This window comes from Engystomops pustulosus, chromosome 1 (genome assembly GCF_040894005.1).
Source record: "Engystomops pustulosus chromosome 1, aEngPut4.maternal, whole genome shotgun sequence".
Classification (NCBI taxonomy): domain Eukaryota; kingdom Metazoa; phylum Chordata; class Amphibia; order Anura; family Leptodactylidae; genus Engystomops; species Engystomops pustulosus.
Window position 1 is genome coordinate 131,511,409 of NC_092411.1, and position 23,625 is coordinate 131,535,033.

The following is a 23,625-nucleotide window of genomic DNA, read 5'->3' on the forward strand; positions in this document are numbered from 1 at the left end:
TATTTTACTGCTACAAGACTCCTAAAAGAATTGTGAATATGCAGCTTTTGATATGCATATGTTTTTATTCAGGTAATTTTTGACAAAGTAGTGCGAACTTTAGAAATGTCACAGTATGAAAATTCAACAGTGCAATCTGCAAACGGCATAAAACATGGTGAGGACATATTCACACAGTAGAAAACTAAATTCAGATTATTCCCACAAAATTATTATAGTAAAAAAAAATAGTTATAAAATGTATCATTCCTATATTTTGCACATATTTTCCTTAATTAGAGAAAAATTATTGCTTGTGAATGTGACAAAATACTAAACACAACTACATTTTAAAATCCCAGTGCAACACAATGATGTGATCAAACAAGCAGTGGTTCTGCCTTGGACAACAGTGAGGATATAATACCAACAGGAGTATACAGAACCTCAGTGTATGAATGCACAAAAAATTGTGTGTATTACTGTGAGTCCCAAACATCTGAAAATCATATATTTTCTGCATACAAAACCCATTCTTGTTATTCGTTACCTAAGATGAGACATACTGCAAAGCTGTATACTCCACCATGTTACATGCAATTTTACCTTGTGGATGTGGTGCACGACAAAACTATGAATGTGACCCCATTATTCTTATAGCCAATTAAAAGTAACAAATTCACAACTGTCAGCCACGCCACGTGTGTTTCTTAAACCCATATCAATGGGGTTGTTTGTACTAAGGACGACATATAGGGGGAAAAAAAGATTGTCAAAAAAAAAACATTAACTTTTTCTATGGGGCCTGCCTTGTTTATTATGAATGGAGTGGGTCAATATTTGACAAGATGATCTTAAAAAGGTTGGTTCAATTTTATGCAATGAAATATAACTCTACAGTCAGTTTCCTCAATGGCTGCAAACGTGGTCATCACAGCGCAGTAGTGTTTAATTCTGTTTTGGTTCCAGTGTTGTTTACTGCAAAAATACTGTAGCATTCGGTGCTACTCTATAAAAAAACACCATTACTCTGACAAACTGTCATAATTCAATGAGTTTTCCCAATTAGAACACAATTCCATCAGGTAGGGTAGAGCATGTGTTTAATTGCTGGGTGCCTCTGCTGGGAACTTTAGAAGCGTTATGAGTAGAAGTAAGGTGCCATGTGCCAATACCAAAGGTAATATATGCAACACAGCCAATTTTGATTTTTGAAAGTCTACCGGCTCTCATATCTCCATACAAGTAAACGGGTATCGTGTACGGGACCGTACATGCTTTCCAGATACATCTTTCAAAGTGCAGTCTATTTATTTTGACAATAAAAGGTCAGACCACCCCTAACGGTGCACCAGTTGTCTTCTTTCAACAAATTCTTTCAGGGGATGTCAATTATTAGTAAAATAGAAATTTTGGGTACTCCATAGAGAAAAATAAGAGAGTACCTTATAAATAAGATTCTATAAAAGTTATTCACACTTTACTGTAGACTATTCAAGTAACATCAGAAAAATAGAATAGAACTTCCCTGCACATAAGATTTATAACCCTGAACCGGTTTTATCACAATAATTATTCCAAATACAATTAATAGTTTATATATTAACTATGGCAGTAATTGCTCGTTATTCACATTAGATCATAGGCTCATTCACTCTTTTTAACATTCCTTTTCCTGGTAGCTTCCCTAGGTTCTGAACCACTGGTTTTAGCTTCTTCTTTGGACCCAGTCGCTTTCACCTTGGGTTCTTCTTTGTCATTTGTTGTAACTTTTTCTTTAGTCATTTTAGGAGCTTGTGGCGATCCAAATAGAAAGCGACCAATGAACTCTTCTGCCGGTTGGAATGGAGAGACAGAGGACCGTGTCAGCATCATTCCTACCTGGAGAAATAACACAGGACATGTAATCCAGACCATCTTGGAGATTCCACAAATAGAAAACATACATTTTAGGTTCCCTAAGAAAAGTCCTCTATAGTCCTAAGCTTTTGGCATTGACAAGAGACTCCAGAAGTGGTTTAAGTCTGTGTAGGTTTTAATACTGGTGCACATAAGATGACACAAAAAGTGTTCTCTAACTGTAAGGAAACTGAGAAAGAATAACCTACAATGTTGTTTTTATGCAAATTTCAGAAACATTTTAAGATAAATTAAGCAATTCAATATAAAACATCTGTATAACTTACCTTTGTGGTAATAAGAAACATAGTATAGATGAACATTAGGTGATGTCTTTCAAGAGGCAGCAGCTCAATTTGTTGCAGCGTGAACAAAATCGATCCCACTAAACTAATTTTTACAGGGCTGTAAATAAAGAAAAAAATAAAACAAAATTGCTTATACAAAAAAACCTCGGCTTATACACGAGTATATACGGTATGTAAAGGATGAAATGTATATCAGCTCTAGCGGAGGGCAGTATAGGAAGTTCAGAGGAAGCGGAGTTCATATATACATTTGTGACTTGAATGAGTATTTCTATTTAAAAGGTGGTCAGTGACATATGGAGTCCAGCAGAATTGTCATACTCACAATGATTAGGGAAGGGAAATTCTGAAGAGAAATAGTCAGCCTTTTCTGTAACATTTATACAATATTACCGTCCACTTGATTGATTTTAAAGGAAATCCACAATTTAAATGAAGCATGATAAACCAGGAGCACTTACTGATAGATCCAGAAACTGTGACTGTGATAATCTTCTTATATACGTTATCCATGGCCTCCTTCCTTCGAAAATCAACTATCCTAGTCCCTCTGTGATCTGGCTTTACACGATCTCCTTCTCCCTCCTGCTTCCTCAGCACATGCGCAGTGAGGTAAGGGGTAAGAGTGCTACCTGGTTTATCATGCTTGGTTTTGAAGGTAGATTTCCTTTAAGGTTTAGAATTTACATTAAAAAATAGGCCCTACTCAGCACTAGATCCAAACTCTCCATGTTGTGTATTCTTTTTTTTTTCTGCTTTTAAATTTAAAGATACCCCATCATGCAAATCAAGTTTATAGTTCTGATAAACCTCTACATGTACTTTAGTAATGGACAGGTGAAAACTGTTATAAATTGCTACATGGAGGTACCAAGGTAGGGTCCACTTCTTGCCTAAATCACAGCTCAGGCTGTGCAATTTTTTAGCCATAAAAAAATTTAAATAAAGTGGATTAATAGAGAGGATATTTTTAAAAACAGGAAGTTCTAATTTTATTAAAAGGAAATCCACTAATTGATTTTATGCATTATGACCCAAACATACCTGGAAAATGCTGTAGCTACACTGATGCAGAAACATATCTTGTTTAATCCCTGAACTGAGTGGTTTTGCTGAAAAAACAATTATAAAATTATGATAATGAGGCTCTGTCGCTCCTGTTGATGCTCTAGCGCTTATCCTCTTACCCGAATTTTGCACTGCTCCAGTGAATGATGTAATTACTGTGTTGTCCTCAACAGGCAGAAGTAATCCCTGCACCATTCCCCAGCTGAATGAGTCATTCAGTTCAGGTTTATTAGTCCTGTCTGGATAGTTCAGGCAGCTCAGTGTAATGTGTTTATGTAGGCAGCCTGCATGCAAGGTCCTGATTTTTATAATTGTTTTTGAGCAAATCCACTCAGTTCAGGGATTGAACAGGATATTTTTTCTGCATCAGTGTAGCTACAGCATTCTCAAGGTATGTTTGGTTCAAAATGCATAAAAACAAATGGTAGATTTCCTTTAAAGCATACCTAACTTTTCAACAAACTGTAACTATTTACAGTTACAATTCCTGCTGTCCTTTTCTGTAGTTTGCAGAAGAAAGAAGAAGAAAGGGGGGGGGGGTCATAAAAGCCTAAGTAAATAGAGAAAGAACAACTTTCCTATAATAAAATTTTCTTTTTTCATCATTTAAGCAAAGTTTAATAAAAAATTAGCAATTATCTAAATCAATACTAAATAAGAACTAACCTTTTGCTCTTATTAACAACAGAGAATATTCAGTTAACATGAAAATGAAATAGCAGAATCCACATTTTTTAACAAGTTTAAATAAAATCCCATGCATACATTATGTCAATAAAAAAAATATAAAAAGAATAGAAGAACTTTGAACACATTAGGCCTTCTTATTTCACTGTTCAATCACAGAAGCCCTGAAATCAATTGTCTCCATAGTGACTTTTGGAGACTGCAAGCACGAGGCAAATGTAAGGCGATTCTGTATTGAGCACATTTAGTCACTTTTAGAAAAGTGAATATAGTCACGTACTAGGACATCTTTAAAAGCTCATTGCTTTCAGGTTTCCAGACGCCTCTCACAAGTTGTTCAAAGTTGGAGATAAGGCCACCTCCAGCAGCTGAAAAAAAACACATCAGTTAGTTATCATTAAATACACAACGTATGAAACACAGTTTTTTAATAACTTTTAATATTCCATTTTTTTTCAAATGTGTCAGAAAAAAAAAAAACTTCTACAGATTAGAATTGTATTTTCAATCTTCTTAGCATTGTGAGGACATTGCCTGTTTAGGTTTTTGGCACATGTCTTTTTTTTCATTTTTCCATCCCCAAATTTCATCTGTTTAGGAATACAGGTGACCGATTTTCTAGTTTGCTACAAGATTTGTATTTTCTAATATCTTCAATGTGTTATCATATTCTGTGCCATAACCATTTGTCAATTAAAACAGCATTAAAAGGGTTATTTTAAAAACTTTGCAGATGGGCTGGAGAGGGCTTAAAAAAAAACAACAACAACTTTAATTACCTCCCCCACAGTCTGTGGGAGCAGTGCCCCTGCACCTCTGCTCCAACAACTTGTGCCCACCTATCTCCTGTCCCTTAACTGTATCAGGTGCTGGGACAGGAAGTGGGTGGGCGTGACAGGCCGCCAATGCGGTCGGATATAAGGCAAAAACTTGAGAGTAAAGTAAAGCAAGAGAAAGAGCAGGCTCAAGAAAAAAAAATAAGAAGGGTAAAAAACTAGATGGAAAAATAAATGTATATTTAAAGCTCAACAGGTAAAGCTCAAGCTCAATATGGGCTTTACTCATATAGTAAAGCCCAATTTGTAATCCTAGGAATAACTTCTACATGGGCAATGTGCTGGTTGTCATGGGCTGGTTCCCTAGTACGAGAAAACACTGTATACTCCTTATGTATCTGTGCCTGGATCATCACTACTCTCACCTTGTGTCCATCTACTGTGAAATATGACATATGGTAAAGTCTAGCATCTGCCCAAGCATTATAATCCACTGGCAGAATGTAGACAACTGCCCTATTGTTTTAAAAATTCCTTTTTTATTACTATCCATTATGATGTTCCTGAATAATTCCCATTTCAATCCATATGCTAATAAAGCAATCAGTGTGTCCTTTGCACCCTGTGCACTGCAATTCCTACCTGGGCTAGGGTTTTTATACTTTACGGTTGTGCTTTAATCACAGTAATCATAGTGCATTTCTCCACAACATGCAGCCGGCAGATCATAACACTAGGTTAAATTGGTAGAATCCCTTTAAGATGAATAAAGTTCTTTAGATAGTTTGGAGCCTTGCATAAAAAAGGCTGAGGTTTAGCAGACAAGGGGTATATTAAATGGGTTTTAAGACCCAAACTTTCAAGAACACAGCCATATATTAATTACCACATCTTTCATTCATCATTTTTTAATACAGGAGAAGAATGGTCCTCTTGAGAAAAACGGACATCCAAGTTTTGGGTGCGCCCATCACATTTTGCATTTTAATCCATTTTTCACCGAGGTAAATTGCAAGTCATCAGGAAATTTTAACAACAGCTGAGCAACCACAGACTGCAGTACTCTCTTCTGCTCTAGTAACATGAGTCAGTATAACCATTACCTTTTGCCCAACCATTGGCAACCATAACTAGCAGAGCATCCTTAAAGCGACTTTGTGCTTGAGTGACTCCACCCACAATCTTCCAAGTTCGGGTCACTTCCTTCATTGCAGAAGCTATAATTCTTAGAGGTAGGAAACAGAAGCATCTGTAGAAAAGATCTAATGGAAAGTAGTAGACCATGTACCTAAATGTTATAAATAAAAAATAAATAAAATAAATAAACACACACACACATCAAAATCTATAAACAATTAACGTTGATTAGAATGGAAGTGATGATACAAATTATTTTAACTTCAACATCTGTTCACATTTGTGCTAGGAAACATCTGTCCATATTGTCCATGGAAATTTCAAAAAGATGTGGCTTGTGAAAGAGGGGGATTAAAAACCTAAAACAAAATAACAAGCAAACAAACAGAAAAAACGCTGAGTTTAAAGGGGTTAATTAAATGAATTGGAGATCCAGAGTTCATGAAGCATCCTATTCAACTTCTGTTGATGAAAAATATTGGGAATCTGCCAATACTAAAATTCGCTACTTGGATACTGCTGATCTGAGCTTTTATTTAATTTTGCCTGTATTACCACCAAAGTGCCACTAGATGGCGCAGGATGTTTAAAAAAACTGTGGAAGTTATCTTGTATACTAGTTTGTGACTAAACACCAGTATTGAACAGATTGAAGTCACTTTATCCAGTACGCTTATAAAAGACGATGTCACAGCACTGTGTTAATGAAGTCAAGGCTCCACTGTACATAACAGACTACAGAACAGAAGGCAGGAATGTCAATTCTGACTTTAGTGACAGTAGAGAGCATTCTGACACCTGCCTTGTTTTGCAGATAAAGAATAACAAGCAGCAGTCATAGCTGTGTACAGAACTTACTACTAAGTTTTAGAGCATGTTCAAAAGGCTGACTTTTAATGCATTCAAAGTTGAAAGCATGTTTTGCGACTTAATTTTGGCTCCTAAACATGGGTAATAGAGTAGAAATGGAGTAGAAATTTGAACCGCTACAGACACATAAATGCTGGACTTCTTTCTTAGAGCAGTAGACGTATTTAACAGAGGCTTATTTTAGCCGAAACGTTATACTTTGGATTACAGCAATAAAGCTTTGTTCATTAACTTAAACTTTGTGTGCCTGGATATTCTTTATACGAATAAATATATCAATTTATATATGCTATATATGATGTGATTAAAGGGGTGGACTAGTTACAGAAAGTTAGAGGGGAAGAAGTTGCTTACCTGTGGGAGTCACAGTGGTGGGATCACGAGAATGTTGTACGAATAGATAGTCTGAGGCACTGACGGACATTGCCATGTACGGTACCCAGCAATACTGCTTTGATCATAAGGAACAACCGACTCCCCCCTTCCCCCCCCCTCTCATGATTTTCACGTTAGCGACTGGTCAACCCCTTTAACGGTGAATAGTCCCAAACTTACCAAACAATGGTTGCGTAAATAATATTTGTGCTATTTGAGAGGACGGCAGCAGGAGGCTCAGCTAACAGTAAAGATGATAATATACCACCTCCAAAGCAGCAGAGCATGGCGCTGAACCAGGAAGCAATGGGACTCCGAGACGCCACATCAACAGCTCCTACAAATACAAGAAAAGATTAGCCTTATTCTTCAAATGGCAAAAAGCATGAAATGTCCAAAATAGTTGAATATACTCCCTCCTGCTCTAGCTCCATTACGCATGTGTTTTGTGCTAGTCTGTTTACTCTGACTAGCCTTACTGGCCTTAGGGTGGGTTTCTGCACATAAGCTAGGAAACAGACTGGCTCCTCAGCATAGGCCATCTATAGGTGATCAGTGGGTGCCAGCACCCAGCAACGCAGATCAGCTGTTTTGCGTTCTGTAATTTTACCAAAAGCTTCCCAGGTACACCACTGTGTGGGAACTCAACTTACACCCGATTTATTTACAGAGCAAGAGATGGCAATGGACCCTAGACAGGTATAGATTTTTATGTTCCCTCTAATGGAAAGGTCACAAATGTTCTATTTTTGTTTGCTGCCACTAAATCCAGAAAATATTCTTTATAGCCACAATATGTGTGCAATGTGTGAACTTGCATTACTCATTCTAGAAGAAGAAAATTATACGAAATTAAAAAAAAAAAAAAAAAAAAAAAAAAAATAAATAATAATAATAATAATAATAATAATAATAATAATAATAATAATAATAATAATAATATAATAGGTATCTATACTTCACCTTTCTTTATAATGCAAATATTTTTTCAATTAAGCCCAAAACCAAGTGTCTGACAGGGACTCCTTAGGGCCACTAGATAAAAATGACTCAGGGGGAACAACGTCCATCTAACCATAGGAAATATTCCCTCATAGCCTCATATATTGTCTTGCTTTATGACACTCTTGTACAGGCAGTCCCCGGGTTACATACAAGATAGGGTCTGGAGGTTTGTTCTTAAGTTGAATTTGTATGTAAGTCGAAACTGTATATTTTATAATGGAAGTTCTAGACAATTTTTTTTCTTTTGCCCCAGTGACAATTGGAGTTTCAAAATTTTTGGTGTAATTGGACCAAGAATTATCAAAAAAGCTTCATTACAGACATCTTACAGCTGATCATTGCAGTCTGGGACTATAGTAAAGCATCCAAAGAGCTTCACCAGAGGTCACAGTGGGCAGAGAGGTCCGTCTGTAACTATGGGTTGTCTGTAAGTCGGGTGTCCTTAAGTAGGGGACTGCCTGTATTTTTTATGTTGAACCAGAGAGGTACAGGTGCATGTACACTGGGGGGCCAGTCCTACCCAATGATACTGGGTGAGGAGGCAAAAGGAATATGCTTTCAGTTATTCCTCAAAACCTGTAGCAACATCGTATAGTGTGTCTGTATGTGACTAAAAAGTTTGATACTTAAATAAAATATAAAAGTCAGGGCAGAGCTAAAGGTTCAGAACACTAGATTTGTACCCCATGAAAACTTTCCTGACCAGTTAAGAAGATGGATGACATGTCAGCTAATTCTTCGAAGGATTAAAACTGACAAGAATGTAGACTAATGGCAGAGGAATCCTGGTGATATGAATATGAGTAGCTGTTCATCCAGTCACCAGTTTATATTTAGAAGAATGAGGAACAGTCTCACGCCCTTCCTACAAAATCATATTTACTGGACAGTTTTACTTCACAGAGTAAATGGATGCCATCAATAAAGCATTAATGTGTAACATATTTATGGCATATTCCTGGGATCCTGCATCTATTGCATCAGAGTCTGATAAGAGTACAATGACAGATAAGTACACAATGAATAGCCTGCAGCCCCATACTATATTCAATGGGGTCCTCTGCCATTCATTGTTGGATTGGAACTTTTGTATTCCTGTAATGGACATTATATACCATCAGATCAGTATTTTTTCTGGATTCTGACAAAGTTGATAAACCAGTGAGTAGGGAGGAATCAGATTTCATGCTCCTAACATTCAATGAGCCTGTCTAGTGCAGATCACAGTATTGCAATATAGGTTGGCGTGATGGGTGGCTGCTCACATATATCACAGAGAAATGGAGTGGAAGTATAGTTGAAAGAGTACAAAATGGTAGACTGAAATAGTCTCACATGTCACAAATTCAATATAATTTATTACAAATAAAGGTGCTTTACCGTGATCTGTGATGGAGATCACTATGAGTCTCTATATTGATAGGATACTTTACATGTAAACTTTTATAACTTGAGAATTTTTCGGTTTTCCTGCCTGGAGAAAAAAAACTAAAAGGAATTCATAGTCATTTCTGCTTCTTCTATTCTGCAAATTTATTCCACAGTGGTTTAAAGGAAATCTACCATTCGATTCAGAATTTACCATCGCTAACAAAATCCACCTTGCACCGCGATAGATCTGTAATAACTTTTTATGGTCTACTTTTCTTAAAAAATTTTTAAATACATGCCAATGAGCTACAACTGCTCGGGGGGGGGGGGGGGGGGGGGGGAGGGAGAGGGGGGTGTTGTTGCCCTTCCAGCAGCCGCTAGGAGGGGGTCTTTAGGTTTTTCTACTTTTTACATAAAGCTTTTAAAACTTTTGTTTTTACTATTATTTCTGGCCCCCTAGGATACTTAAACCCACAGAGCACTGCATTGCAGTCTATTGTGAATATACTGCTTTTGTATTGCAGTATATCTCCAACAGACTGTAATACAGGATGCTGAATGACAGCAATAGGTGACTTTAAAAGGCTCCCATCTGTCATGGCAACTGATTGTCAACTTCTGATGACCTCAAGGGGGCAATGATTGGCCAACCTGAATATTCTATATGCCGCACTGTTCAGCATACAAGAAAAAGTTATGCATCCAGATGGAAATACTAAACCTACTCAACACACAAAACACCAGATATGCACAGACACTATATTGTTGAAAAAAATATGTAGCAAAAAAGTTTTATTAATCAAATGAAATACCATAAAAACATTCACAATCAAGAGTGTGGAGCAGACATTCTTTTTTTGGGGGGCTGACAACTAATACTGGACAAGTTACATAAAAGCATTCCCATGTCTGTGTGTTAATACCCCTTGACGAAGGCAGCGTGCCGAAACGCGCGTTGGGGTACTTGTGCATCTTGGTGGCTACGTGTATCCTGGTACCTAGGTAAACATTTATACTGTCAATTACATAGTTTTTTACTATATCAGATTTTGACATCATGTCTGTGCCTGTGTTGTATCGCAGTCTCCCCATAGGCCCAAGAGAATATATGCCACTTTGTATTGATAATTTTACATCACTATGCCACCTGATGCTTTTATGTAACTTGTCCAGTATTAGTTGTCACCCCCCCCCCCAAAAAAAAGAATGTCTGCTCCACACTCTTGATTGTGAATGTTTTTATGGTATTTCATTTGATTAATAAAACTTTTTTGCTACATATTTTTTTCAACAATATAGTGTCTGTGCATATCTGGTGTTTGTGTGTTGAGTAGGTTTAGTGTATTTAGGTCCAGCAACAGACATTACGATTCCAAATTGAGGACCATTGGGTGTTATTCTCTCTCCTCGTAAATAATTCTTACATTGCAGTCCAGATGGAAATATCAGACCGATGCTAAACTGACCATGCTGTTAAGTCTCTGGCAGATATGTATAGGATTACAGCTATGGACTCTTGATTTTGCCACAGAAGAGTCTAAATGTGCTTCCCCCATGTGCAATTGGGGGATGCATACCATGGACAGTCAGCTCACACACAGGACTATTGAAAAATGTGTGGGTGCGCACAGATGTGGCCAATAGTGTGCCCTCACATGGACATTTTTTCATGGCCCATTGTCTAGCCATTTTTGTTGGCCTGTGGATCGTCTGTATGCCACTGATCCATATAAATCGTCTGTCTTCGTTAATGTCACATCCTTTTTGCATATCATCAAAAAATTACAGGCTGGTAAATTGTGTTATGTAGCAAAATACACATGGATAACACCAGTGTTGCATCAGTTTTCACAGCCCCATACACTTATATAGGAGGGCAGAGATGTAAATATGGCCAAGAACAGGACCTGTTTTGGGTATTGTTGGGAGTGACATTAATACCCAAATTAGAATTTCCCAAATATAGCATTTATGCATGCATTTAAATGACTAAAGTGACGCTTAACTGTTATTTAATTGCATTACAAAACAAAAAAAAAATTGTGTGACCTCTAGACCAATCCATTCATGAAAATTAAATATTATACAAGAAATAGTTGATCAATGTTAGATTAGCGAGTATGACAATTAACAGGGTATATGTGCTGTCCGATACTTCTTGAGGTCAACAAGTTTTGAACCGAATCTCATGGAATTCATCCTGATTTTGTTGAATTTTGCGTTGTATCACAATTTCTTTTTGTTCAAGGACCGGTATTTTCTCCAAATTCGCGGTGTGGCTATGTGGGCGGCATGTGCCCCCTTATATGCCAACCTGTTTTTGGGATTCTGGGAACAACACCTTACCCTGCCAGATGATGAATGTGGACGTGTCCTTATTTGGATGCCTTTTTTTACGGATGATATCATGTTCATCTGACAGGGTGATGTGGAGGAGCTTCAGTGGTCAATGATGACCAGTTGAATATTAGGATTACATTGAGATTCCACTCCGAGTGGATAAACATTTTGGATTTAAAGGTCTCTAAAGGATGTGATGGATTTGTCAATACTGAAATTTACACAAAAAAAAAAAGAGACAGCGGTTAATGCCCTCCTTAAAGGACACCTGTCATCAGGTCTGTGTCACTAGTCCTGTCACTACAACCTGTTACATAAATCATTATAAAATCATCTATTCTTTATTAAAATGAGGCTGGTCACATGGTCAGAGGCAGTGATGTCACCGCTGTAACCCCCTCCCCTCTCCTCCCCCTGCTCATGTCTGTGTATAATGTATAGTAAAGCATTGCTAGTGTGTGTGCTGCATCTGCTGACATGCTGCATCCTCCTAATACACAGAGACACAGACATCAGCTACACAAGTGCCTGATATGTTCTGCTATAACATGGCTGCATCCTTTCACATACACACACACATGCACACACAGGCTGCAGGGGGCGTGGCCACCAGCAAGCACATGGAGCAGCCATCACATCATTACACAGGCTGTCAGTCATGCACTGGGGGTGTGGCTGTGCCTCCCACTCATGAATAAGCTGGACAGCTTGAATATGCTAATGACTCATTGGACATTTCACAGGTCATTTGCATACAGCTTTAGGACCTCATTGCTTAGGTTTACAGGCATGTAGAGGGATAATGAAGGGATAGAGGCAATGCTCTCTAATGGCAGTTTATGAAAATATATTTAGATTAGGGGGGTTATTTTGCATGACGGGTTTAATGCAAAGTCATCTCATCCCCCACAGGTGATTAGAGCAATCCCGATGGGACAATTTTTAAGAACAAAAAGAATATGCTCTACACCGGAAGCATTTGAACGTCAATCTCAGGAACTCGTTGAGCGGTTTCGGGTAAGAGGATACAAAATGGACAATATCAAAAGGGGGCCATCGCAGTGCCCAGGCAACGAATAGATCAACCTTGCTACAGACGAAACCTAAGAAGCCTAGGGATGATCAGGTAAGGCTTATAACTAGATATCATGCCCAATGGTATGAGATGAGGGATGTGCTGCAAAGATTCTGGACCTACATAAGGAGATAAGCAACTTTGTTGATAATAACAATTCAGTCACTCTCCATAGATAATCCAATTTGAGAGATCAGCTTGTTAAAAGTCATTATTTATCCAATACCTCACAATATATTTTCAACTCTAAAGGTCCAAGATGGGGCTCTTTTCAGTGTGGGGATTGTAGTGCATGTTCCCTTATGGAGAATAGCAACTACTTCTCTGATTCCTCAGGACAAAATGAATATAAGATTGTACATCACATCACTTGCAGAACATCTAATGTGCTGTATTATGCACAGTGTCCGAGTGGGCTCATTTACATCGGGCTGACTTCGAGAATTGAGAGTCAGGATATTGGAGCACATTAGGGACATCAAAAATGCCAACACCGCAATGGACTCTGAGGAACTGAGCAAATTGCAAACTATACCAAGACATTTCTTGGAATTCCATAATGGAAATTGGAGACTTCTCAGATTCCGGGGCATTGATAAAGTGTCCCAGGGATGTCGAGGAGGGGATCTTAAGAGAATCTTAGCCCAGCGAGAACTAGAGTGGATCACGGTGTTACGGACAGTAACACCAAGGGGGTCTAAATGAGGCAACGTCCTTTGCTCCCTTTTTGGGGTAGATTGCGATTTTGACTGGCAATTTATTACAATTAGTTGGTGTGTATCCGACCTTTGTTAATGTTTTGACGTTTGTGACATATGTTTTGCAGGTCACTATGAACAAGATGTGGATGATTAGAAGCAGTGGATAGGATCCGGTTTTTATAAGGACATAAGAGAAAAAATTTAACAATATAACAGTGATCATCTTGGGAGATGCATTTGGATTCCATAAGGGACGTGTTGGGGCCAATAGATATTGGTGTTTGATGATGTTGACGATACTTTTTGTATTGGTAGTTTGTTGCCTTGATGTATTGTGATATACAGTATATAACAGAGTAGCATTTAGCATTCTGATATGTGGTTTTGGTACAGCAATTTTTAAGGTATCTTTATACTTGGGTAATCATTGTATGGTAAGTATGCGCTATTTTATGCGATATTGTTTATATTTAGAATTTTTTCAAATATTCGCAACACACTTCACACTGTGTATATAAAAATCTTTTTACACATTTTCTTTGCACTTTTGCCGCTAGCACTTGTGTAACTCAAACCTCTTCCCCTTTTTTTTTTATTTCTTTCTTCACTTTCTAATTATTTATACTTGCCACAATTTCACATTTATAAAAATAAGGATGAAAAAGTCTGTAAAAAGGATATATAATTTTTGGCACATTAATTTTTTGCATCATTTTCATTTATTTTTGAACATATTTTCAATGATATCGAGATTTAGGGTTTCTGCCCTAACTCTCGGGATATCTCCTCCCACATTTTATGGTCACTTCATTCTAATTTTCATCTTTCATTGATTTTTGTATTTATTTCTTATTGATGTATTTAGAAACTAATTGTTGTACTATGTACTAATATCATGTAATCACGTATCTGAAATTACCACATAACCAGTATAAATTCACCATTAGCTGGTACCATTTATGTGATCTAGACGTGTCAATTGATGGATTTTGTCCCATCCAAGATGGCCACTTAGGTGTCAATTAGGACCTCACGATATCTTCTTGGAGTCGCGGATTCCGTGACGCTGACGGCCAGAGGTGGAACAGCCGCGGTCTCCGTACATACGCCGACTTAGCACTAATTGCGGTATGTAGTTCACCTGTCCACTTCTATTTAAGGTTGAGTGTTACACACGGACCACACACCCCCTGACGAAGCAGGGTGCGAAACATGCGTTGAGGTGTCAGACAGTGTGTACTGGTAGGGCTGTCATGGTGTCTTATGGGTACTGGCTAATACTTTTGTGATTGTGACATATGTTTGAATATGTGTTAATACATTGTACAATATTAATTTTCTGAATTGGGCATGTCGCTATACCAGTACCTGTCATATATAATGTCACATTGGCCTGGATAGTGTTTGGCCAACACCAGCATTGTATATACATGTAATAGTGTACCCCTTCAGTTTTCCCACACTATCCGTATTTGTGTTTGTTTTTAGATGTCCTTTTTAATGGGGTTTTTCAGTATTTATGTATTCGCTGTAATATACTGTCGATTGGAATTATAATAATTTATTTATCGATTGAGGCATATATGTGCTCTTCTATGGAAGCTTGATAGGGGTTATGACAACCAACAGACCTGTGTTATGGGACCCACAGCTATTCTAGGCTGCAACTAGAATAACAGGCAACATGAAACACAATCCAAGTGAAAAACCAAAGCCAAGCATGAAAACACCTCTTGAAACTGCAAACCACTAGAAAAGATTCATCTGTCAATCATGGTAATAACATTTCTAAATGGTCTACAGGAGAAAAAAAAATCTATTCATTGATTCAAAGGAAAACTTCACCATGGATGTTTCCATGGTAGGTGCAGATGCATTGGGATTGCCACTCAGAAAACCTTATGCTGGTTGCCCATGAGCGAGTTCTTTGGACTGAAAATCCCCAAATTAAAACGCAGGTTAAAACATGAATGCTGATTTGCAAACTTAACCCCTTATCACCAATGCTTGTTTTCAGCTCAATGACCAGACTGTCTCGCGAATGTCTCGCTTTAACATTTTAAGGGGATTTTGAGACCTTTTTCTCGAAACACACTGTACTTCATGATAGTGGTAAAATTTAAGTGATTAGGTTTTGCGTTTCATTCTGGAAAAAAAAATGAAAATTTGGCGATATTTCGGAAAAAATCTTAATTTTCAAAGTTTGAAATGTTCTGCATTCCAGACAAGTAGTAAAACTACCCCAAAAGCTTGATAATTAACATTTCCGGAATTTCTGCTTTATGTTAGAATGATATTTTATCCACCCTCTCCTTTTTCTAGGAGGTTATGAGGCATAGAACTTTAGGTGCAATTATTCCAATTTTTAAGGTAAAAATCGCCCAAACTCCCATTTTGATGGAAAACTCAGCTTTCAAGGGATTTTGAAAAGCCTAAATAATACTAAAAACCCCATAAATTACCCCATAAATTACCCCACTATATAAACTACACCCCTCAACTTATGTAAAACAACTTCTATTAGGTCTATTAACCCTTTAAGTTTTTCAAATTGGTTAAAACAAAATTGAACTGCGATTTAGAAACTTGACCTTTTTTTTGGAAAATACATTCATTTAGGCCAAAAATGACACTTTCATAGAGACTAAAATGATGAAATGCTCTGCAAGGTTTGATGCCCAATTTTTCCCAAGTGTATTGACACCCCATATGTGGTTGTAAACACTGAACAATTGATAAAGTTAATTGTAAAATTGAATAACTTTTTATTACACAAACAATATCTTTTACAGAGGTCGCACTAACATTTTTCCAGAAGGGTAAAAAATACTCCTCTCACCATTTTTGAGGAGTATTTTTACCCGAGGAGGAGTATCCGGAGCGCTGCTGACACAGATTACTGTGTCACGTGTCCCGCTGAGCGGCCCGGCGCGCGCTGTGATCGCGCTACAGACATTTACCTCTTTTGCAGCGCGCTCCGGGCCGCTCAGCCTGCGCGCTACAGGGAATAATTGCCAAGCGTAACCTCACCCATGGCAATTATTTTAGGGGGCAATGGCGCCTCATCGCGCGTCTATGACGCGTGGTGAGGCGTTAATGCGACCTCTGATCTATTATTTGCTGAAAGTGGGCAAACCATTTAAGAACACCCAAATTACAGATGACATAGTTATAGATGGACCTCTACTCTTTGTGCCCTCTGGATGATGAAATTTACTAAACACTAGTCCTTGGTTGCAATGATCAACCATAAGGCATACTTAGTAAAAATTTATTTTTCATCATTGTTCATCATCCCAAAAATTTTTCAAACCAAATTATCACAGGGAACAAAAGAAAATATTTCTCTGAGGTTTCACTCCCAAAAAAAAAAAAAAAGTGACTTGTAGACCTTAGAACTATGGTGAAGGTAGCCCTGGTACTGCTATAATACTGCTCCCTTACTACTCCCTGCCAGTGTCATAGGGATTTTAGAACGACAGCCATGGGAGACTCATCTCCTTGAAACACTTCCCTCACTTCTACCATTGGATGCTACGGCGGGGTGGTGTCGATCGGATTCAAGATGGAGTCAGCTTTTCACCTATTTAAAAAGGTTGGTCAGTGCTGTTAATAGTTGCAACCTCTTTCCATAAAGGGCTGAAAGGTTGATGGATAGGTTTATCTAGCAGGAGAAGTTAGTGCTGGTCCGATGGAATGTGGATGTTATTTCCTTTCTTATGTAGCTTTCCAGAATAGAAATAGAATCAGCAAGAGAACCAAAAAGAAGACAAGGAGTAGAGAAAATATAAAAGGGCAAAACACACATTAATGACTGGAGTATCACACTAAAATGTTCAGCAACATGGATGGGAAAGGATGTGGAATTGGCACAGCTGTGGCACGACGTATAAAATATGCCGATGTGGACATCAAAATAGCAGAAGTTTATTAATAATGAAAGTGGATAATAGAAAGCTGTACTCTGGAGACCACTAAATACCAGGAGGCCTGTCACAAATTGTGTAGGATATACAGAGCATGGTGGTGTCCTCTTCCAGACCACAAATCTATTTCCGACAGGCTACAGGAAGCATATTCACACAGAAGCTGCCCACATGGAAATACTTCATTTTGGAAAGCCGCATGCTAAACTTGAATTGAAATGAAACATGATGCGTATTGCTAAAAAGTGCAGCTCGAACACCCAGGGCCAAAAATAAGTTCTCTGCAGTGTGACACGTTCATTCACACAGGCTCTACACATCATACTTCCCATAGTGAAGGTAAGGCTAGAGCTGCCCTGGATCATATGGGCACATTTACTTACGCTTTGCTGGATTCACTAAGATTGTGTGCCTGATCCTACAGAATTCCCTCTGGACACAAAGTAAGGCTCTCTATCCTATTTTGTGGCCAGTGTGTACAATCCAAGTTTCTTGGCTGCAGGTCTTCAAAAAACAGTCCACGTATCATCCATATGTCATGCGATTTGGCAGATCTTCAAAAAACGAAGAAAGCTTGTAACGGTGCAACTGATCCACAAATACAGATGGCACAAAGATCACACCTTTCATCAGTGTTTTTCCACAGCCCTCATCATAGTTAATTCTGAAAAAACGTAAAAGCAAATTCTATGGGAGGATGGAGCCGCAAACACCGCCAGAATAGGAATAAAAATTTTTGCTGGCTCTAGGCTCATACACGGGGCTATGAAAAAAGCGACTGTGTTAAAGTCCATCAAACGACCGTAATGTACCCGCAAATACAGTGGCTAGGAAACCAAGGTTACATGCACATACATAGCCCAAGGCTACGACCCAGCTAGCCATACACCTAGATCTAATTCACTTCTATTGGCTCATGCACAATGCTGTGGATTCCATGGCTCCATGAGCCAACTGACCTAGGTCCCATTTGTAACCGTATTGGGAAGGTGTGCGCCACCCGAACAGTCCACAAGACCATTGTTTGTTGCCCGTTGGACTGTACACATCAAGTGCAGGTAGCCAAACCTTAACAGCTAGCAGAAATCCAAACCTAGGAAATTTCAGAGTCATTATGAGGTGTGATTAAAAATAGCAAAATCTCAATGTTACAGTGGTTTTACACTAGGAGCGAGTCCTCCGTCACAGGTTTATCACATTGCAGGGATGGGATTCCAAGTTGGGACATCCCCTGACACAGGACTCGACAGGGATATCACAGGAGAGAGAATACAGGTCTAAATTGAAAGGGATCCGACTTCTGGGATGTCACCATTCACATGAAGCACTTGCAGATCCCGATTTTGCAGATTGCTCTGGGTTCCAGTGGTTATACCTTATTCCATATTCACAGAGGTATCCATTTAAATAAAGATGAGCTGCAATTCAACACATAGTGCAGAGACAGGTGCAAATCCATTTGTAAAATTGAATATAAGCGCCCCCTCCTGCAGGCCTCCATTTTTCTATACATTTGTCACAGGAATGGCATGTCTCTACAAGCATTGCCCCTGTTGTGTATACACAGAAGGCAAACTAATAGGGTTATGGTGTAAACAGTTTTTTTGTTTACATGAAACAATGGGGCACATGTATCATTTGTTTTCCTTTGCGACTTTGTAAAGTAGGATGAAGTCGGCATAGTTTAGCAGTGCTTTGTATCGTTCTATGTTTTTGATGCTTAGCTTTTTTTTCTTAGTCTCTTGCAGGATTTTTTTAATTTTTTCAGATCCATGTATGAAACTAAGGATGAAGTCAGTTTGTTTTACACCTAAAAAGTTACAAAACAAAGAAAACATCTTTGGAAAGATACATTTAGGAACACTGCAGCATACACAACCACCAGCTAACTTATTAAGACCTTGGAATAATAGTTGCATAAAAATGCACCTAAAAAAGCCCCCCCCCCCCCCCCTCAAAAAAAAACTGCAAAAAGAGTGGGGGGAAAAAAAAACAGATCAAAATAAAGATACAAGTCCCACAATGTGTGGAATATTCAGACTGATCATAAACCGGAATTCATAAAAGGAATTCCTTACTGTACTGTTCAAAAACCACTACAATGTGCACAGAACATGGGGAAGGAAGGCAAGGTGCCTGTTATACGCAAATCCTCAACAAAGTCACATATGGCCCAGTCATAAAATGTTTGTTAATATTCTCCCAGTCACATATGTGCAGATTATCCTCTACATGGTTGCATTAAAGGGAACCTACCACCACAAAGGTAGATTGGGTGGTAGGTGGATCAATGGGACGTGAGGATAGCCCTTTTAAGGGCTAATCCTCACGTCCCCACACTTTTTTGTTAACTTTTATTAAACTTGTATGCAAATTTACTTATGCGGCTACTGGGGCGTGGAGTAGCCGCATCTGAGATTACACAAGGCGGCTACTCCACGCCCCGGTAGCCTCTTTTCCCCTCCTACTCACCATCTTCGGCGCAGCTCCGCGTAGCTGCGCGCCCTCGTCCAGCGATCCTGCCGTCTGCGCATGCGCAGGCCCACGCCTGCGCGGTCACTGCTCCGAAACAGGCACGGGCCTGCTCTTCTGCGCATGCGCAGACGGCAGGATCGCCAGACGAGGGCGCGCAGCTACGCGGAGCTGCGCGCCGAAGATGGTGAGTAGGAGGGGAAAAGAGGCTACCGGGGCGTGGAGTAGCCGCTTCGTGTAACCTCAGATGCGGCTACTCCACGCCCCAGTAGCCGCATAAGTAAATTTGCATACAAGTTTAATAAAAGTTAACAAAAAAGTGTGGGGACGTGAGGATTAGCCCTTAAAAGGGCTATCCTCACGTCCCATTGATCCACCTACCACCCAATCTACCTTTATAGGTAGATTTGTGGTGGTAGGTTCCCTTTAAAGTATATACAGAACTAGGCTAGAAGACACATCCTGTATAGTAGTGATCCCTAACCACTTTGGCCCACGTTGAATGGTTTGATTATCTAAGCTACCATTGTTTACATGACAAACTTGAAGCTTGCACAGAACCAAGCGGATCCAGAATCCACACTTCTTGCCTGCTTCCAAGTATTGCCATAATTGCTCTACTGTCCCCAATACTAGTACACGTGGCACACTGCCCGCCTGTCCCCAATACTAGTACACGTGGCACACTGCCCGCCTGTCCCCAATACTAGTACACGTGGCACACTGCCCGCCTGTCCCCAATACTAGTACACGTGGCACACTGCCCGCCTGTCCCCAATACTAGTACACGTGGCACACTGCCCGCCTGTCCCCAATACTAGTACACTAGTACACGTGGCACACTGCCCGCCTGTCCCCAATACTAGTACACGTGGCACACTGCCCGCCTGTCCCCAATACTAGTACACGTGGCACACTGCCCGCCTGTCCCCAATACTAGTACACGTGGCACACTGCCCGCCTGTCCCCAATACTAGTACACGTGGCACACTGCCCGCCTGTCCCCAATACTAGTACACGTGGCACACTGCCCGCCTGTCCCCAATACTAGTACACGTGGCACACTGCCCGCCTGTCCCCAATACTAGTACACGTGGCACACTGCCCGCCTGTCCCCAATACTAGTACACGTGGCACACTGCCCGCCTGTCCCCAATACTAGTACACGTGGCACACTGCCCGCCTGTCCCCAATACTAGTACACGTGGCACACTGCCCGCCTGTCCCCAATACTAGTACACTAGTACACGTGGCACACTGCCCGCCTGTCCCCAATACTAGTACACGTGGCACACTGCCCGCCTGTCCCCAATACTAGTACACGTGGCACACTGCCCGCCTGTCCCCAATACTAGTACACGTGACACACTGCCCGCCTGTCCCCAATACTAGTACACGTGACACACTGCCCGCCTGTCCCCAATACTAGTACACATGACACACTGCCCGCCTGTCCCCAATACTAGTACACATGACACACTGCCCGCCTGTCCCTAATACACAATACATACTGCCCGCCTGTCACTAATACACAATACATACTGCCCGCCTGTCACTAATACTAGTACACAATACATACTGCCCACCTGTCACTAATACTAGTACACAATACATACTGCCCACCTGTCACTAATACTAGTACACAATACATACTGCCCGCCTGCCACTAACACTACTACACAATACATACTGCCCACCTGTCACTAACACTACTACACAATATATACTGCCCGCCTGTCATTTATACTACTACACAATATATACTGCCCACCTGTCATTTATACTACTACACAATATATACTGCCCACCTGTCATTTATACTGCTACACAATACATACTGCCCGCCTGTCACTAGTAGTACTACACAATACATACTGCCCACCTGTCACTAGTAGTACTACACAATACATACTGCCCACCTGTCATTTATACTACTACACAATACATACTGCCCACCTGTCATTTATACTACTACACAATACATACTGCCCACCTGTCATTTATACTGCTACACAATACATATTGCCCGCCTGTCATTTATACTACTACACAATACATACTGCCCACCTGTAATTTATACTACTACACAATATATACTGCACTGCACTCTACTGTCCCCCCAGGTTAATGCATGTCATATGTCTCATGTCCCTCCCCTAACACTTCTCCAGCCACACTATCGGTGTGTGTATAGTGCGCAACATGTGATTACAGTGTGGGGCAAATGTCATCCCAAGACACAACCCCAGTGTCACTACTCACCCGCCTGCTCTCGAGCTGACAGCACAGACACCAAGTAATGGGCGCCATCGAAGTACGGGAACATAGAGAGGCGGGAGAAGTGTACGGACCCTTCACTGATCAGCTCCATGCTGTCAGTCCACAGCTTGCGCTTCACTCGTACAGCTGTGCTCTCATAGTAAAGAATTCAGCTGAAGGACCTTACATGACGTCATGTGAACAGTCACGTGAGGGGGAGGGCTGTAGCTGGTGACTGATAAGGTGCAGAGCTCTCCCCCTGCAGGTGACATACACAACCGGGCTTGGCGGGACTGACCAACATTTCAGCTGCAGGAGGGAATTTAACTCTTTCCTGCCAAGCGTGTGAGGAAATTTTGTTCAAACAATTTTTACCGTTTTGTGCAAAGAAAACCGAAATGACAGATTAACCCTTACAAGGCTCAGCCCTTTTTCTTTTTTGCGTTTCTTTTTTTTTACTACCCTCATTCCAAAAACAATAACTTTATTATTTTTACATTTACGGAGATGTTTGAGGGCTTGTTATCTTAAGGGTAAATTGTACTTTTTAGTGGCACCGTTTAATATTCCATGCAATGTACTGGAAAGCTGGGAAAAATTCCAAGTGCAGTGAAATTGGCATAAAAAAACATATTTTCAGTTTTTTCTTGTGGGCTCTGTTTTAAACACTGTGCAGCACCCTACAGTAAAGGGGTTATCCAGGTTTAAAAATTTTCTTATGGCCGGGCTGGGGAGGGCTAGTTAAACATAATAAACATGTACTTACCTCGTCCGGCGCCGCGGTCCCTTCGATCCGTGCCCCTGTTTATTTACAGGGGCACGGAAGCCGTACACAGGGAGCTTCCGGTCCGCTATGTGGACGGCTCCTCCCATCCGTCCCGATCTCTCAGCGTTGTAAGCGCTGGGAGATGGTGCGCATGGGAGCTTCCGGCCGTCCGGAAGCTCCCTGTGCGCACTTGTAATGAAACCAACGCACAGAGAAGGCGGGCCGCGGCGCGGGACATCGGCAGCACCGGAGGAGGTAAGTACATGTTTATTGTTTTTAAATAGCCCTCCCCAGCCCGGCCATAAAAAATTTTTTAAACCCGGATAACCCCTTTAACCCCTTACCGACATGTGACGTAATAGTAAGTCACATGTCGGGTCCCTCTCCATAGCCGGTAAGTCTTTGCTGCATATTGCAGCAAAGGATTACCGGTAACACCTGTGATCGGTGCCGTCACCGATCGCTGGTGTTTTACCGCTGATCGCCGGCGGCTTCAAAAAGACGGCGGCGCATGGGCGCCGCCAACTTTCCGTGTATCGTCGCTCCCCGTGACGTCATCGGGGAGCGGCGATCCGTCGCCATGGTAGCTTTGGGTCTCACAAAGACCCGAA

General features: G+C 40.3%; 1 protein-coding gene across 1 annotated transcript; it reads right to left on the reverse strand.

Moving 5' to 3' along the window:
• Positions 1–45: 45 nt before the first annotated feature.
• Positions 46–22,518, reverse strand: TMEM38B (transmembrane protein 38B). Its single transcript, XM_072153634.1, has 6 exons — positions 22,252–22,518; positions 7,280–7,436; positions 5,821–6,005; positions 4,222–4,309; positions 2,166–2,283; positions 46–1,860 (listed from the first exon to the last, which is right to left on the reverse strand). The coding sequence occupies exons 1-6, from the start codon at positions 22,358–22,360 to the stop codon at positions 1,627–1,629; spliced, it is 891 nt and encodes a 296-aa protein (XP_072009735.1). The 5' UTR covers positions 22,361–22,518; the 3' UTR covers positions 46–1,626.
• Positions 22,519–23,625: the final 1,107 nt, after the last annotated feature.

Excerpts from the sequence above, each read along its gene's own strand:
- TMEM38B (XM_072153634.1), bottom strand. The coding sequence starts at position 22,360 with ATGGAGCTGATCAGTGAAGGGTCCGTACACTTCTCCCGCCTCTCTATG. Across the intron at positions 7,437-22,251 it reads GTCAGCTCGAGAGCAGGCGG|GAGCTGTTGATGTGGCGTCT; the intron begins GTGAGTAGTGAC and ends TTGTATTTGTAG. Across the intron at positions 2,284-4,221 it reads GAGCTTTTAAAGATGTCCTA|CCCTGTAAAAATTAGTTTAG; the intron begins GTACGTGACTAT and ends CTTTATTTACAG.